The 17,880-nt window shown below is 40.2% G+C and overlaps 1 protein-coding gene across 1 annotated transcript; it reads right to left on the bottom strand.

Annotated features, from left to right (window-relative positions):
* Positions 1-5,809: 5,809 nt before the first annotated feature.
* LOC308323302 (adhesion G protein-coupled receptor E3-like) lies at positions 5,810-10,748 on the bottom strand (the record flags this gene model as incomplete). The annotated part of the gene is made up of 11 exons (XM_080775023.1): positions 5,810-5,890; positions 6,641-6,700; positions 6,977-7,136; positions 7,518-7,606; positions 7,779-7,845; positions 7,954-8,195; positions 9,015-9,218; positions 9,332-9,544; positions 9,652-9,827; positions 10,037-10,123; positions 10,649-10,748. 11 exons carry the CDS (start codon positions 10,746-10,748, stop codon positions 5,810-5,812), a joined length of 1,479 nt encoding a protein of 492 aa, XP_080631149.1.
* Between the last annotated feature and the right edge of the window lie 7,132 nt (positions 10,749-17,880).

Here is a 17,880-nt window from a genome sequence, read left to right as displayed (position 1 = left end):
TAAACATAGAAGTTTCCCGGGCAAAAAGCCACACTCACTGTAAAAAGTATTGCAGTACAGCTACTAGTATATGCGTATGCTGTCCCGCTTGTTGCTGTCTCGGACAAAGTAGATGGATATGCAAATGGTATGTAAATGGGGTAATAACTTCCACCGTGATGATGTGGAAGACAGGCTGTAATAACTCTGTCTCCACCGATGCCCGTGAAGCGCCACCACTTGTTCACCATGTGTGCATCGTTTTTGGGGAAACCAGGGATGGAGGTGGAGGTAAAATCTTTGTTACGCCATGGATCAGTGATGTTGTCGTAGCCATCACAGGATCCTGCACATAAAGTAATAACAAGAAATGTTTTTTTTTTGTAGTAGTGGTACACAAGTCTTGGTTGAGCTGTGTTGCAATGTTTTGTGCTGCTAAAACAGTCTTCATACCTGGAGGAAAACCGCAGTGACCTGGGATTAAGAGTAAACCTGGGAAGGGCAGAGACAATGGAGTGTTAAACTTTGTGTGTGCTTCTTATGGAAATAGTTAGCTCACAACACATAACTGACGTGTGGCCTGACTCCTGGCACACCAGACACCTAGAAACAGTCTTTGCCTGGAATATAAAGACAAACAGCACTGCGATAAATTGTTGGAAAAACTTATGAGTGTGCATAAAATAAACCGGACAGATTCATTGAATGCACAAAAGTCATATACATTTATGGCATATAGGCCTACCATTACAAAAGCATAACCAATAACGCTACATATTGTATAGGCATATAAAACCAAACTTAAAACTAAAACGTTGTATGTTAACTAGAACATTTAAAATAATCAATCATAATGTATTGTTAAAAATGATTAGAACAAGAATTGTTTATTCAATAGCAATGATTCAAGATAAAGATTAACAAAAGAAAAACAGCCATTAAAATAATGTTGGTAGTTGAAATTCTACCAACTTAATCATTGATTTTTTTAATTGGTCATAGCAGACCTGGTCATGTCCTAATAGCCTGTAGTGTGAACCTGCACTAATTAATGTCTGTTGTTGGTAGTTGAAACTCTGAAGAACCAACTTAATCATGGATTTATAATTGGTCCTATAGTATGAAATTTAAAAACAAGAAAAATGTTCTGGTAATTAACTTCCATCTCACAACCCTGACATTGTCATTCATCACTTTCACAACGGCACACTGTAATGTCCAATAAGCTGCAGAGGGACATTACTGACCTTACAATCATATACATGCCTTGAAATGATTAAGCAACACACTGGACCCAAATGAGAAACTGCTCTAACAATTGTGTCACAAGAGAAGGATAATAAATAGTGATATGTAATATCAATAATTCATATTTTAATTTACTCAGTTATCTATGATAAATTCATTATAGCATGCTTGAATGTAAAAAATAAGACAAACAAAATGGATGCATGTATCGTTTTAGGTAAGTAATAAATCATGAATCAACTCACCTAGAATTGACAAACAGAATATCATGTCAGAGCCTTGAGCCTTTTCTAAAGATACACCATACATCAGTCTTCCCTTACTCTAAGCCAGATGTCTTACTTTTCACAGCATATAGCAATTTTTTGAAAAATGCAAAAAAGAAATGCAAATACTTTAACATACAGTAGTGTATGGTAAACAACAGGACACATGACAAGAACCACAGGAGTCTCATCCTGTGGCAGACCTGTTCAGTAACTTTACTGTAATTCTTTCATATGATATTGCATGACCCTAAATGTGACCTAGGCTGCTATGACAAATGGGTGAAGCGTTACTTTATACATCAGCATTTTCATGTCAAGGACACCCTAAATTGACATGCATTAGGCCACAGACACCCATCTTGTGTTGTTGAAGGTTTTTCAAAATGATTCCCAATCTTTCCAAATATTTTCAAGCTCAGTGTTGAATACTTTGAAGCTTTAATATCAATGAATGTCATGCCACCACGTGGCCCATCCCTCATGGGATTATACGACACCTTTTCATAGTTACAATAATTTGGATATACACGTCTTTTTACACAGTAATGCTGATAGTCTACTCAACATGAGTACAACAAAACAAAACAAAAATAAACATTTTGCTTTATTTCCTTAAGTCCCAGGCATTTTCTAGATAGTTTGCCCTATATTTACACGAACTACGTACTTGGCTATGCACACATCAAAGTGTTCCCAGAAATTAAGTGTCATCTAAAACCTTACAATGTAAACCGGGAAATGTGTAGTCTTGGCCTTCTTATAATTTGTATTGTAAACCTGAAAACACTTCAGTATATCTATGTGGGCCTCTATGTAAATGCAACACCTTGACAAAACAAACAGACATAGGCCTAGCGCGTGCATGCGTGTGTGCATGCATGTAAATAACTATGCTCTGTGTGTGTGTTTGTCCCTAGGTGTTCTTCTGATTGGTATGTTCCCTTCCACTATGATAATACTTGGTGTTGGTTGTTAACTTGTTCCTAGCCGCAATGTGGGTTGTTCCAAGCTGCAGACAACATGGGGTCCGTTGGCAGGCACCAATAATTTCAAGACCCAAACACTTGCACCAATGGGCCAACTCCTCATTAACTATTGTTCTGGGGCATGTACGAGAATAAACATCTGATCCAGGCCTCAGTGAGCAAAACAAGTTTATGGAAACTGAGTGGTTGAATGCCAATTTATTTTTTAATCCTGACAGAAGTCAAATAGATAGAGATACTTGACTCTGGTTCAAGTTGTCTCTGGAAGAGTGTCAGCTAAAACCTTACAATGTAAATTAGGTAATGTGTTGTTTTGCCCTTCCCATAATTTGTCTTGTAAAGTTTAAGTCTATGGGCCCCATGTAAATGCAGCACCCCGACAATACAAACAGAAAAGAAAGCCAGGAAGTTACAAGCTATAGTTCTACCAATCTGCCTGTGAGAATGACCAAGTTAGCAGTTGGAATGCAGTGCAGATCGATGCATGGTAGGCCTATAGAGTTCAACCAGCTGGTACATTTATTCACAAAAACAAACAAAGACTACGTTCAATTATGTCACCCTCTTTGCATGGTGTCCAGTTTTTCCCCCCTCTTTTCCTTTCCATCTTCTTTGGGTTCTTTGTGTGCGCACATGTGTGTTAAGATTAATTGGCCTGAACTAGGATTGTACTGATTGGCCTCCAGGTGTTCTGATTGGTATGTTCCCTTCCACTCGCTATGATAATACTTGGTGTTGGTTGTTCCGCAATGTGGGTTAATGTTCCAGAGGTTGGTGAAAGAATACAAGGTGGATGGTCTCAGACTCTCAACGGGTGTGGCCAATTCATTTACGAACAAATAAATACCAAACACAGAAAACAACAAAGCAGAATAAAACATAACCCAAAATAAAAGTAACAAACAATTACAATTAACTCTAAAGTAGATAAAAAGAAACCAACAACAAACAAACAATCCTGTACCTCACTCAGCTAGGTCGGTGCAGAAAGCTACCATGGAACTCTGTCTGGGGTTCAAACAGTCATAGCACAGCAAGCAACAGGCAGGCACTGTGGACAAAATGGACCATTTCAAAGCTGCATCAACATTTGAAACTGCTTCAATATTACTTCAACTAGTGTGAATTGCTGCATACAAACTAACAGACATTTCATACCTTGCCACAGTGACAGTTGCCTTCAAACCCATGCTGTGCTTCTCACTCTCTTGGTCTGCTCATCATGTGTTTGTGACTGAGTGAAGCTAACAGGCTTCAGCTATGTGCACTCTAAACAGGAAGTTTCAAATCAGGTGACAGGAAGTATCAAAATAAACAAGAGGTAACAAAATAAGAACAATCAATAAATAAAGATATAACAAACTTCAAACTAAAGACATGATTGCAGAACCCAGTGTCACCAGCAGGCGGCAGTTACATCTAATAAATAAGGGTCCATTTTGTTACCAACGCTCCATCATTTAGCTGGGGACCACCTGGAACCCCCTCAAGGACCACTAGTTGAAAACCACTATAACTGGTTGAGCCACCAGGCACCACATTGAGCAAAGTGTTTGACAGCGACTAATATGAAGCCTTTGGTACAACCATACTATAGCCTTCATGTCAGAATAAATATGGTGTGGTTATGTGATAAGCATTGTCGCCAAGCATTCGTTGCCCTCCTCCAACCATGAGAATGGCATATCAGATCTTGTTGTGCTTGGGTTAATTTATCAGTGAGTTGGATGCTAATGTCTGGATGATAAGCTATTTGTGCTCACTGAGGCAATGTAATTCCAATGCAATTGGAAAGAATAAGTAGAGTATGTTCATAGTATTTGTTCAAGATATCGTAATCGTATGTCAGCTGACACAGTACCCCACTTAATAGTGTACAATTGCTTATGTAAAAAACTGGCAACACATTCATTTTAACATTAGTTTATTATGGGGACATATATTATAGGTGTATTCTATTGTGACACCGCAACAAGGTGTGCAGCTCGAGAATGAATTAGAGAGAGAGAGAGAGAGAGAGAGAGAGAGAGAGAGAGAGAAAGGGAGGGGGAGATACTGCATGCTGCATGGTCTGCAGCACAGTAGGGGCAATTAAGTTCTGCTCTGCATAGACATATCTTGCTAAAGTATGTACTGTGTGTGTGTGTGTGTGTATGTATATATATATATATAGTATTGGTATATGTTAACCTGTGTGTGTGTGTGTGTGTGTGTGTGTGTGTGTGTGTGTGTGTCAGTAAATAAAATTTAGGAGAGCACACCACATTACTTTCTTTTACTCCCCATGCCACAATTTGGTCCTGATTTGAACCCTTGGTTAATACTGTTTTATTTATTTTACTGTTATTTTATACAGTGTCATGACTTAATTTTGTTTATTAAATACACCTTAACATTTAACAAACCTTCCTTTATTTACAAGTGTACAAGTGTAAAAATATGGTACTCAAGTATGCCAGTTATATCACAAATACATTTTCAATTTTCACCTCACAAACTAAACAAAATCATACAGGTTATTGCCATCTATTTGTTGGAAAAGGTAGCTACAAATCTATGTAGGCAAATGTGGCAGCAGTGGTTGCAGGTCTAGTACAGTCTGTATACTTTCTTCCTCTAATGCATTAATTTCAGACAGTTTAATGTTAACAGACTAACAGTGTCAGGTTTAACCTCATCCTAAAAGCACTATGCCATGACTATACTTCAGTCAGACAACTCACGAATAGATTTAACCAATATGTATTATAGAATGAGAATACAAGTGTGCATATAATATTTTATCTTGGCGTTCAGCTACATTTTTCTCCCTGCTCTGCACAATCAAACACCATCATTAAACATTACGAGCAGGGATATAGATATACAATAAAACCCCCATGGGGAACATAAATAACAGAGCTCACCGGTGGTGGTGCTGGGGTGGTGGTGGGATCAAAGATCACATAACAACAACCAGGAACCATAAGCAGAAGGAAGGCAGGAAGAGCATGCATATAGAGCTTAAGTAGCCCGCCCAATTGGTCAGACTGCCACATCAGCGAATGACACACTGAATACACCCACATAGTAATGCAGCATATTAACCCCTTGAGTATATGTATGTAGTAATGGTTAAATAATTGAAATAGGGGGTCACGTGAAAAATGGGATACAAAATCGTGGGATAACAATTCTAAGAACAAATAAATAAGTAAAAGAGGATGAAAATAATGGTATGTTACAAAATAAAAAAGGTGAATACATTTTCAAATACATTCTATATTCCATTATTCTAAAATGGAATATGTCCAAACCAAGTAGGCTATACTACAGTACAGTTTTTCTTTAACTTGCTCCATCATCTTCTCTCTGGCCTTTCTGCTCTTCAGAGTTGTCCAGGTCCTCAGAGAGAGATGGCACATCTCTCTGTGGAAACATGAACATGAATAAGGCAGGCTGACGTTCAATGACCCCTCCCCCCGGTTTTAATAATAACCATGTTCATGCATGGTGTGTTGGGGCCTGGGGGGCATAACCGTGGCTTTGAGTTCAGCTAATCAGATGGTTGGCTAATCCTCTAGCCTCCAAAAGAGGGGACCACCTTCCAGGACTGACAGGTGTGTAATGCAATAACCAAATGCAATGTGTGCAGTTGGTATAGTTGTCATACAGTATTATAACTGAATAACTGATTGTACCCTTCACCTACCAAAAAATGAAAACATGCTGTGCTGTAAGTGCAATAACATTGGTGCAACACAATCGCAATAGCAATGCCGGGCAAGCTGATAACGTGAAGTGATGCACGTTTTCTGTGTGTACATTATATATTGTTGCTTAGGCAGAAACCTTTTATTGCCATATTTCCATATTTTTTCATTAATGAAAGCCTATAAAGCATACTGCATCGTTTGATAGTGTTGTGCAAATGAAGTGACAAAAATAGCAGCTGACGTGCTTTGCTATGGCGTTACATCTGCTATTTCTATTGTTTTGGAAGAAAATGTAAGATTTCTGTTCTTTTTTCTGCTTATAATGACATGGCCAATACACAGGGACACCAGGTTGAAAGTATGTGGGTTTAACCAATGAAGTATTCAAAAGAGCTTGTGACTAAATAATAACTACATTGTATCCATTGAAACAGAGGTTCATACGGTGTCCAAAGGGACTCACCACAGATCCTTGAGAGGTTGGTTTCGTTGGTGTGAGCCATTTTATGTACTCCTCTCGCACCTGGCATAAATAAATAAAAAACATATGGCTACTGTAATGAATGCAAAGCAGATAATGTTACATCGTAACAAATATGTGTTTTGACTTCTGTTTTGCTGTTAACATGTCGGACTACTGTAGCAACGCAGATGAAAAACAGCTATAGTAACAGCATTGAGCTTATTGTTTTCATTAATAGTCAATTTAGTGCAGCTGAAACCAGCACCCGTCAGCACCCGCAAAGTTATCATGGATTCGTCCAAAACAACTTAGGTCATACTGTATACTTGTATTTACCTCCTTGTTGAGCAGACAGTGAACAATGAAGAGGCAGGTGCCCTGCTGGGAGTTGAGGAGAATAAAGAGCACCTGAAAGAAGATGTTGGACTGGTAGAGGCCCAGTATCCAGGTACAACCCAGAATGACAAATTGGGCCACAATCTTGAACACAATTAATCTGCAAAGAAGAGCAAGTTTCCTTAAAATCTATATATTTTTAACAAAACAACAATATCAACTTACAATCACAGATGGTCTGATTAAAAAAATGTTGCCAAGTCAGCCGGACAGCGTGCTGCAGGTTCGACTCCTGAGCCCGGCAGACTTTGCCACGTATCACTCCCCATCTCTCTCCCCCTTTCCTGTCTGACTACTGTTCCCTATCAATAAAGGCATAAAAAGCCCAAAAAACAAATCATAAGAAAAAAGAATGTTAGCTGTTAACTTTTAGCGTAGAAATGTCAAATAGGTGACAAACTTTGACCAATTAATATCCAGAGCACGCGCGCACAGCCGCGCACACACACACACACACACACACACACACACACACACACACCTGGTGTCTGTGTGAGAAACATCACTCTTCATGTTGGCCAAGGTAGTTCTAAGACTCCAGAGAGTAGCACAGAACAAGATCCAATTAAGCTGAAGCAAAAAATATATAATATATATTACATTTCTGTTGACAAAAGAAGTGAACATAAATGACTAACAGTGTCCGTTATTGTGTATTCATGACTTTGGCCATATATCGTACATAAACATAGACCATTTTCCCATTAATGTGCTTTAGTTTTTTTGCCATGTTGACACTCACTACAAGGACAGTAATCACTGGTCCTGTTAAAGCCCAGTTGAAGTTACGATTTGTTGACAGCCAGCACCTGCAGCATAATGAAACAAAACAAAATTGTCCGTGCTACAATTAATCAGACAAATAGAAATAAATGGTTAATAGTATGACTATATGTATCTCTATTTGTGCTACTCACGCCCCTGCTGAAGTATCCCCATAGCCATCAGAATACACCAAAGCAGAAACGCCCACAATCACAAATGGAACACCGTAGCCAATCAGGTAGAGGTATGGCCGGGGGAGTCCATCTCTCTGGATGACCTGCACCTTGGAGAGCCTCCACACCAGCAGGTAGAGCTGTAGAGCCTCCAGGAGCATCCACATAAAACTGGACACAACCAGGAAATGGAGCACCCCAGCAATGACGGTGCAGGTCAGCTGTGGAGATAAAACATTATGACATACCATAGGACATTTATCCAGTGGTGTAGTGATGCACAGGCGTTCACTGGGATACTTTGTGCTCACATATCTCTAAAACTACTGACTGTAATGCCATGGAACATTCTTTACATCTTAATGGTGACCTCTAGTCAAGTCAAGTCAAGTCTATTACATTTATTAAGCACAATTAAAAACAATCAAAGGCCGAACACATGCACAGCGTTAAAACTACTATTGTAATGACTTCATCAGCGGCTCTGACAATGAAGTTACTAACTAATTGAAATGCACAAATTGGCCAATCATTTTACAATGCAGTGCAAACTAGTATGCCTGGAAACAGAAGGTCCCGGGTTTCATTCATGGCCCTGCAATGTGTGGACTGCAGGGGTCCCTGAGCAAGACACTTAATTATCCCCTCCCTCAGCCCTATGTTTCCTCAGAAGGAGCATTGGTCCGAGGTGCGCTGGGGGTCGGGAGAGGGTGGGTGGTTAGGTTTAGGTGTCTGCCCCGGGGGAGGTTAGGGTTAGGGTGAGGGTTTGAGGTAGGTTGTCGATCGGACCGTCGGCATATTGACGCGGACCCGAGGGAACATAGGGCTGAGGGAACATAGGGCTGAGGGAACAGAAACAAGAACAAGCAAACAGAAAAGCTATGTACGAGAATGCCTATACCAGTTCAGACAAAAGACCACAAAAGAAAGTAGCAGATCTGCTATTTTCATACGACAGAGCATAAATAAATTCAGTACATAATTTACTCAGCGATTTGTATTTCACCCATCACATCTAGGAAAAGCAGACGATGGCATACCTCATATTCAACATATCTGTCGTTCCACAGCAGCAGCAGGTGAGACAAGCCGAGGCTGAGGCAGAGATGAAGACGAGCAGTGTTGTTGATCTTGGGGTTCCAGCTGCACAGCAGGAAGGTGAAAACGGCCAAAGCAAAGAAGAACAGACCAATAGTAACACACACTCGGTTCAGCCACTCTAAGAAGGGATCCTCCGGTGGAGGCTGGAAAAATGCACACAAGGCAAACATGTTCATGTTCAGAATGTCAATTTGCTGTGAGTCAAATTTAATTGATTTTCTTTAAAGAAAGAGACACACACACAGACTACCAGTACCTCTTCTCCAATCTGCAGGATGAGGGCGAAGGTTGAGAGGTGAGAGCAGCTGCACACTGTGTAGTTTTCATCAGAATACGTGACCCAACACCCATCTACAGACCAACCCATCTCATTGAAATCATCTTCTTTCCTGCCGTCCTCCTCCACTCCTTTCTTCTCTGCTCTGTCATCCCAGTAGACACAGGTTACTAAACCAGACTCAGGCACTCTCTGAAGCAATGAAGCACAAGAAACAGGAATCACTATAGATCATCAGAAAAGGATCATACAATCAGTATTGTCCTTTAAGAATAAATACATGTTTGGACTCGGAGCACCTTCTTGTGTTGGATGGTGAAGTTGACCGGCTCGGGGAGCTGGGTATGGTTGGTTTTGGGCAGGGTGGCTGTGATGACGTCTGAGTACATCTCCGTCTTGTTCTTGCTCTTAAAGTAGTGATCACTCAGGAGACTTTCGATCCCATTAAGAGTCATGAAGGCGGCTGCAGCAGAACCTGTTGATCCGCTTGGTCAATGAACATACAGTAGACAATTTTGCATTCAATCATCTATCATCTTCATATTAATCACTTAAAGCCTAAATACTTAGTTGACTGGAGTCGCCCATGTGTATAATAGTTGGCCCCTTCCATGTTTTCCCTACAAGCTCACTATTTGTAGTTGTTGCGACATGTTGTGAGCCCCGGAATAACTCTGTTCTCACCATTGTTTTCTCTGGCCAGAGCCTGCAGGTTGATCTCCATCATGTGTCCTTTGACTAACAGAGGAGGAATGTCGTCATCGCTGCTGTCTGGACCAATTGTTTGTAGATTCAAATCTGTTATAAGGAAACACTGATTTTGGATCTCCAGTAACAAATCCAGAACCATAACATCAGACACAGAAACGGCTTCCTTGACTGTAACATATAGACTGTAATATTGTAAGTGCTGTTTCCCAGGGCTGAGCACATCACTTCTTGTTCTTGCTATTTGCTCTCATGCACCTACCAAGTGCAATATACATTATAATATAATACTTACCTATGCAAAATGTTCTAAATTGTCTGTGCAATATTAGATTATACATGCCATACCTCATCACACAACATTATACTTAGAATACTGTTCACAGTTCTCATAGTGCACACCAGTGTGCAAACAACTTTACTCTTGTGTTTTCTTATTAGATCTCTGTAGCGGAGATCTGATGCCAATATAAATATTATGGGCACAGATGTTTTTTTCCCGGAGGAAAGAGTTTTCTCAGAAGCCTGTGAATTCACCAGAGCAGACCACAACAAACATTTGATCAATTAAAGAGACATTTAATTTACCCACGCTGGAAGACTCCATGGTTTTGTTGGTGCTGTTGGCAGTAGGATCCACCAGGGCAGACACCAACCGCTCTGAAATGCTCAGGATAACACTGCCCATCTCCCCATGTTCTTCTTTTGTCTTCACCACCTTTTGTGACCTTGACAGTGGACTTAGACCGGTTAGTCCCTGGAATTTCAGTTATTGCCGTTAACTAAATTACATGAACCAGTACCACATGTGTGTCTATTATGGGCATGTCATAACTCATGATAGGCAAACATTTGGCTAAAATAGGTGAATACTTTATGTAGTCTACATGGAAGCTACAAGCTTGCAGATCTACTGCTGCAAGCTTGTATCTTTCCTGTAGACTACATACAGTAAATACAGTGTAGAGGGACAAAAGGAGTGGGCCCTCAGTGGGACTCTGGTCAATTACGTATACAGTATGTACTGTAGGGTTTAACTGATTGAAGGAACAAACAAACGTGTGTATGTAGAGACATCTCTATAAAGTCTCTCACAAAAACATTTATATATTTGTTTGTGCATCATTTAGCGTGTATAGGCCTACCATAGCCATAGTTGCAGAGAAGATGGTCTTCACTGTCTGCAAAGAGAGAAAGAAGGTCAGTGGAAATCTTAGTGAGAGTGAAAGTTAGTTAGTTAAAACTTAATTGCTAAAACCCTCGCAAAAAAGCATAAACAGGTAATATAATGGTAACATAATAGTACAGTCATTCATTTATTTCCCTGAGATGGACAATTTGGACATGTTTTGTTAGCACTCAATAATTGATGACAGTTTTCCAACTGGTTTTAAGTGGTTACTGACCGACTCTGGTAGGATCATATCAGGATTGTCCTTCAGCTGTTTGTCCATTTGGTCAAGGAAAGCTCTCTCTTTTGTCTGTCCCTGCAGTTAGCAGAAAAACCTCATCTAATAGAAGTACTTGTTTGAGGGAGGATTGCTATAGAGTACAGTATGAAATTACAATAGACATGTATTTAACCACTAGCGTCCCGATTCTGGGCATGTCATAAGAGGCTAATATTCAGTGAAGCTCATAATTAATTGTGAGCTTGTATCAGCTGTGGGTAAGTAGCCTACTTAACACAAAACACATAAAATAGTCATTTGCTGATAGAAAATCTGTCAATGAAATACATTACATTATTGATCAAGCTTGGTGATGATCTGATGAATGAGACAATTATGTATGGGTGTAAGAATGGTAGAGTTAACTGACAGATTGTGAGATGAGACTGATGGGATATTCTAGAGCTTATTTTTGCGGCTTCTAAATAATCTGTTGCAGTTTTCGTTGCAGCATAATAAAATCCCACTCACCTCCACAGGTGTCATCTCTTGTAGCATGTCTGTAAGACCTGTTGATTTTCAGCAGAAGGTTCAAAATGAGAGAGTTAAAATTAACTTCCAAATCAACACCTAATAAAGCATGCTGTGCTTAAACCCATATACACCCATGCACCACTGAAATGTTTTATTCTTTAACTCAGTGGTTCTCCCCCTCAGCGTTCCTTGAGGGGGAGTTTACAAATGGACCCTTAATGGGTCCATTTGTGCACTCTCAGTGTAATGCGGGTCTTTGAAATTAAAAAAGGTTTGAGAACCACTGCTTAGAAATGTGCTCACTTTCACAAACAGAGACCCCCATTATCCATTGCATCCCAGTTGAAGGGAAGAATCCATCGGTACAGGCACAGTGGAAAGCTCCAGGTTGATTGTGGCACACAGTGTTTGGTCCACATAAGTTGCTCACTGGTGTCTCACTGCACTCATCGATATCTGTGGAAGAGAGAACATGCCAATACTCATGCTTTACTCAAAGTAATTTGGAAACGACAAAATTGCACGCACTGACATATTGGCCAGGTGTGCACACACCTTGGCATGGGTTTGCAAAGCTTGCTATTTGGTTTGCATCGTTCAGCCGGAAACCAGGAATGCAGTTGCAGATGTGAGCCCCGACAGAGTTGGTGCAGTTTGCATCAGGTCCACAGATTGCAGCATGAGTCACACACTCATCAACATCTGTAAATGTACATCGAACAAATTTATAACACTTATTTAGCTTTTCTAAGGATACATAGGCCTACATACTGATAGTGTACATTTAACCACTTACTATTCAAATTGACCTAGGTCCCCAAGGGTATTTGGTCCCCTGCCTAGTCCCTACGTCAAATCTCAAAAACAAATGATTTGCGTATTATTTGCCGATTTTGTCTTAGAATGTCCAGAATAGGCATGCAGGGGTTCATGCGCTTAATATTGGATCTTTAACACTACGAAGCAACCACTTCCCTTCCTGGGAACCTCTGTGATGTGATCTTAACACTGAGCTTCAATATTACACTGAAAACCTTTCCCTCTATTTCAGTGCCTATATGTTCCGAATATTAAAGTAAAATGCTGTTCGATGTAATGTTAATTTCTTTGTACCACCCTGTGGCTTAATGGCCACACTGCACATTAAATAAATCTAGGGGTTAAGAATAAGAAGAATCTGGGGGTTGGACTAGGGGTGTGGCTGAGAAGGCACCAATCTGAAGAGCTGGAACAAAACTACTTGGGGCCACTGTATGTAGCAGTGGTTTTCAAAGTGGCATCATGGGACTCCTGATGGTAGGTATTCCAAAGGGTGCCCAGCCATAAGTCAATGCACCATGGAGGAATTGAACCAAAATGAACTTGTGCCCTCCTGGACGTAGAGCAGACTTATTGCAATTGCAAATACCTTCACATGTGTTGCTCTCGCTGATTCCCACATTTGGGTCAGTCGGTCTGTGCCCCTGTTGACAAGCACAGGTGTACGCTCCACCTGTGTTGTTGCAGATAGAACTAGGACCACAGATGGTGGAGTTGAAACATTCATCAATATCTGAGGATGGGGATATTTTTAGTATCACTGACTGCACATATATGAAATGTGATGTTAAGAAACACATCCTGGTGCGGTACTGTATGTTATTAGTTGCGACGTAGGTCGCATTCATTATGAAAACATGAATTTCCGTGTGTCACGCCTCCATCTCCATATATGGACCTGACCTGTTCTGACATGTTGATCACTCCCCACCCGTGTTTCCTCTGCGATGTCTCCCTTTTGACTTATACCTGTCCAATTCAAACTCTAGACGGGCCCACCCCAAAGTTAATAGTGCAGCCGCGCACTGCCCGGACCATCTGGGCCCTCATCAAACCCTGGCTGTACACTCAAGACACTGCCCCTGCTGCCACCCTTATCTCAATATATGGAGCTGACCTGTTCTGACATTCCATATGTTGATCTGACCTCATCAAACCCTGCACACTCAAGACACGTTCTTGAACATTCTTAAGAACACAAATGTTCTCTAGACTTACTCTGACACTGGCCCTGGCCTGGCAATAAACCTTTCAAATGGGAGTATGCAGCTAAATACAAATCGATGTGGGGGTCCTATTAAGGTTTGATAACCACTACCTATAGCTGACCCAGAATCGTACATTTTATTCAAAAGCATGGATGGCATCTTCTGTTTACAGACCTTGGCATTTAGGTGTTGCATCTTGTACAATCTGATAGCCATTGAAGCACTTGCAGTCATAACCTCCTGGGAGGTTATTGCAGGTCCCTCGGCTCCCTCCATCACTGCAGTCGTACATGTTGTCCTCACATTCGTTAACATCTGAAAAGAGAGAGTTTTACTGCCATGTCAGTATTCCTGTCACTGTAGCATCACATTCAAATGATGTTAGCAATGCAATCTGTTTATTTAATCTCAATATGTGTTTTATCATGATTTAGAAGGTGTTATAGGTATGAGAATTTGTGGATTTTCAACATTACCGATGCATTGGTTTGCATTTCCAGGTGGTAAATCTGGATCTGTTGCGTTGTACCCAGCCTTACAGGAACAGTTGTATGCTCCAATCGTGTTGGAACAATCGGAAACGGGTCCACAGATGCCCGAGACACACTCATCTATGTCTGCAGGGAAATGTCACAGTCATAATGGGTTGTCAAAGTGGGGTCCCCCAGGGGTCATTGAGGGGGTTTCAGGGGGTCCCCGTCAAAATTAATTAATATAGCAACCAAATCTATTTAGCCACATCTAAAGTTTGATATACAGCTATGCGGCCATCACACTACGACGCATCGGCAATCCCACCAATATGTCCAAATCAAAATATGTCAAGAACCAAATTCTGGTACAGTATCTGCATCTAAAGTGTTTTTAGTATACTTTTAATGAAGCCTGAGAAAAAAAGTTACTATACAGTATATTGTACCCTGCACTAAAACATGCAAAACCCATCCTGGCCCACCGAGGGGTCACGACCCCCAGGTTGAGAACCCCTGCATTAGCTGACCCAGAATCGTACATTTAATTCACATAATCATGGATGTCAGCTTCTGAATACAGACCTTGGCATTCAGGAGTTGCACCACGTACAACCTGGTAGCCATTCCGGCACCCGCAGTCGTAATTTCCTGGGGAGTTAGTACAGGTCCCTCCATCACCACAGTCGATGTCATCACATTCGTTAACATCTGAAAAGAGAGAGTTTTTACAGCCATGTCCGTATTCCTTTCACTGTAGCATCATTCAAATAGTTTGATCATGATTTAGATTAGGTGCTTGGTTTGAGAATTCTTGTGGATGTTCAACAGTACCAATGCATTGGATTGCATTTCCAGGTTGTACATTTGAATCCTCTGCGCTGTACCCAGCCTTACACGAACATTGGTATGCTCCAATCGTGTTGGAACAATCGGAATTGGGACCACAGATGGCCGAGTTTGTCACACACTCATCTATGTCTGCAGGGAGATACATCACAGTCAGAAGTCACAGACAGGTGTGGCCACTACGTTGAGTATTGGTTATTGGTTTATGATTATGTAATCATAAACAAACCCTCTCAGTAGCCAATAAAATCCGCAAGCTCACAACGTATCTCATATTCTTCTTTGACACAAAATATTTTCGGGAAACTCTTTCCAAAACTTTATTTTATATAAAAAAATGTTTTAAACATTTAATGTTAATTTGGGGATCCTTGATATTAAAACATCAGTACCATTGATATAATGAATTGTACTGTATATGCATGACATCAAGGAGCACTTTGAACTGGTCGTGGTCTGCTTACCTACACAGCCATATGATTGAGATGTGGGTGTATGTGTGGTTGTAGGCAGTCCATACCCACTGATACATCTGCACCCTCCCCCAGTGGTACATTCAGCCAGTGGTCCACAAGAGCTTATGGCACAAGTGGAATGGTCTGGACACAAACACACACACACACACACACACACACACACACACACACACACACACACACACACACACACACACACACACACACACAATGTCATGACCACAATGGCTACGAGTGTGCAGCCTTTTTCTCATTTTTTCCTCATAATGAAGATATGGAAATATATCACAACTGAAATCATTGCACAATATCACAACTTACATGTTGCATAAGCCATGTTGCTACGTGGGTGGCTTGCTGGCTTGTAAACATAGAAGTTTCCCGGGCAAAGAACCACGCTCACTGTAAGCTGCCATGACGTACAGCTTGTACTATGTCCATACGCTGTCCCGCTTGTTGCTGTCTCAGAGGGAGTAGTTGGATATGCAAATGGAATGTAAATGGGGTAATAACTTCCACCATGATGGTTTGGAATACAGGCTGCAACAACTCTGTCTCCACCGATGCCCGTGAAGCGCCACCACTTGTTCACCATGTGTGCATCGTTTTTGGGGTATCCATGGATGAGCATGGAGCTAAAATCTTTGTTACGCCATGGTTCATCGATGGTGACATAGCCATCACAGGATCCTGCACATAATAACAAGATTTATGTTTTTCAGTAGTAACACATAAGTCTTGGTTGAGCTAAGAATTGCAATTTTTGTGCTAATAAAAGTCTTCATACCAGCCGGAAAACCACATTGTCCAGCGATTAAGACTAAACCTTTGGAAGGGCATGAATGGAGTGTTAAACTTAATCTGTCACTCATGGAAATAGCTGGCCTAAAATCACAACACATAACTGGCAGTGTGTCCTGCTAAACACCTAACACCTATAGAAACAGCTCTGTTCTACTGTGTCTTTGCCTGGTAAAGACAAACAGCACGGCGATAAAATGCCTGGTAAAACGTATGGGTGCATAAAAGAAGCAGACAGATTCATTGAATCCGCAAAAGTTAATAATAAATTATTGGCATATTACAAAAGTATAACCAATTACTGTATATTATAGGACATACGGTAGGCATGTAAAACCAAATTATACTGTAAGTTAATAACTAGAAAATAGTTATTATTACAATGTATTGTAAAAAATAATTAGATAACATTTTGTTGTAACAATTGTTTCTTAAATAGCATTAACTTGATTCAAGATAACGATTTGGATAAAAAAAATAATAATAATTAAATTCCATCTCACAACCCCAAAACAGAAAAGATCAATTGTCATGTACTGTATCACTTATTCACTTTCACAACTATCACAATGGCATCCCTAATTTGTCATTATATAGGCAAAACATTTCAAAGTTTTTTTGATTTTTCAAGAACACCGAAATATATACAGTATAATAATAATTTATATTTAAATGTAAGTATCTATAATAAATGCATTGTAAATTATAGCATGCTTATGTAAAAACAAAAAAAATAATTACTGAAAATTGGAGGCATACATTTTAAGAATTGCAATGTTTTTGTTGAAATAAATCATGAATCATGAATCAACTCACCTAGAATTGCAAAACCACCACAGTCTGTCATGTCAGAGGCTTGAGTGTCAGTCTTCACTTACTCTAAGCCAAATGTGTTACTTTTCACAGCATGTAGAAATTGTGCTTCCAAGGCTTGCGAAAAAAGGAAAAATGCAAAAAAAGAAATGCAAATGCTTATGGTAAACAAACAACCATAAGCACATGCCAAGAAGACCACAAGAGTCATACAGGGCATGAGGCCAATAAACACACTCATGAAATCTTATGGCAGACCTGTGAGTTCAATGACTTTACTGTACTTTAATTCATATCACATTGCATGACCCTAAATATGACCTAACCCTTACCAAACAAGTAAGAAAGCAAGAAAAAAGGACAGTCAAGGACTGTAGGACACCCTACGTTGATATGCAAATTAGGCCACATCTGAAAGGAGTTGTTAATGGTTTTAAAAAAATATTAAGCTTTAATATT

This window comes from Protomyctophum bolini, assembly GCF_963924005.1.
Source record: "Protomyctophum bolini genome assembly, chromosome: 11".
NCBI classification, from domain to species: domain Eukaryota; kingdom Metazoa; phylum Chordata; class Actinopteri; order Myctophiformes; family Myctophidae; genus Protomyctophum; species Protomyctophum bolini.
The sequence above is the reverse complement of the archived record's forward strand: the minus strand, read 5'-3'. Positions and strand labels throughout refer to the sequence as shown.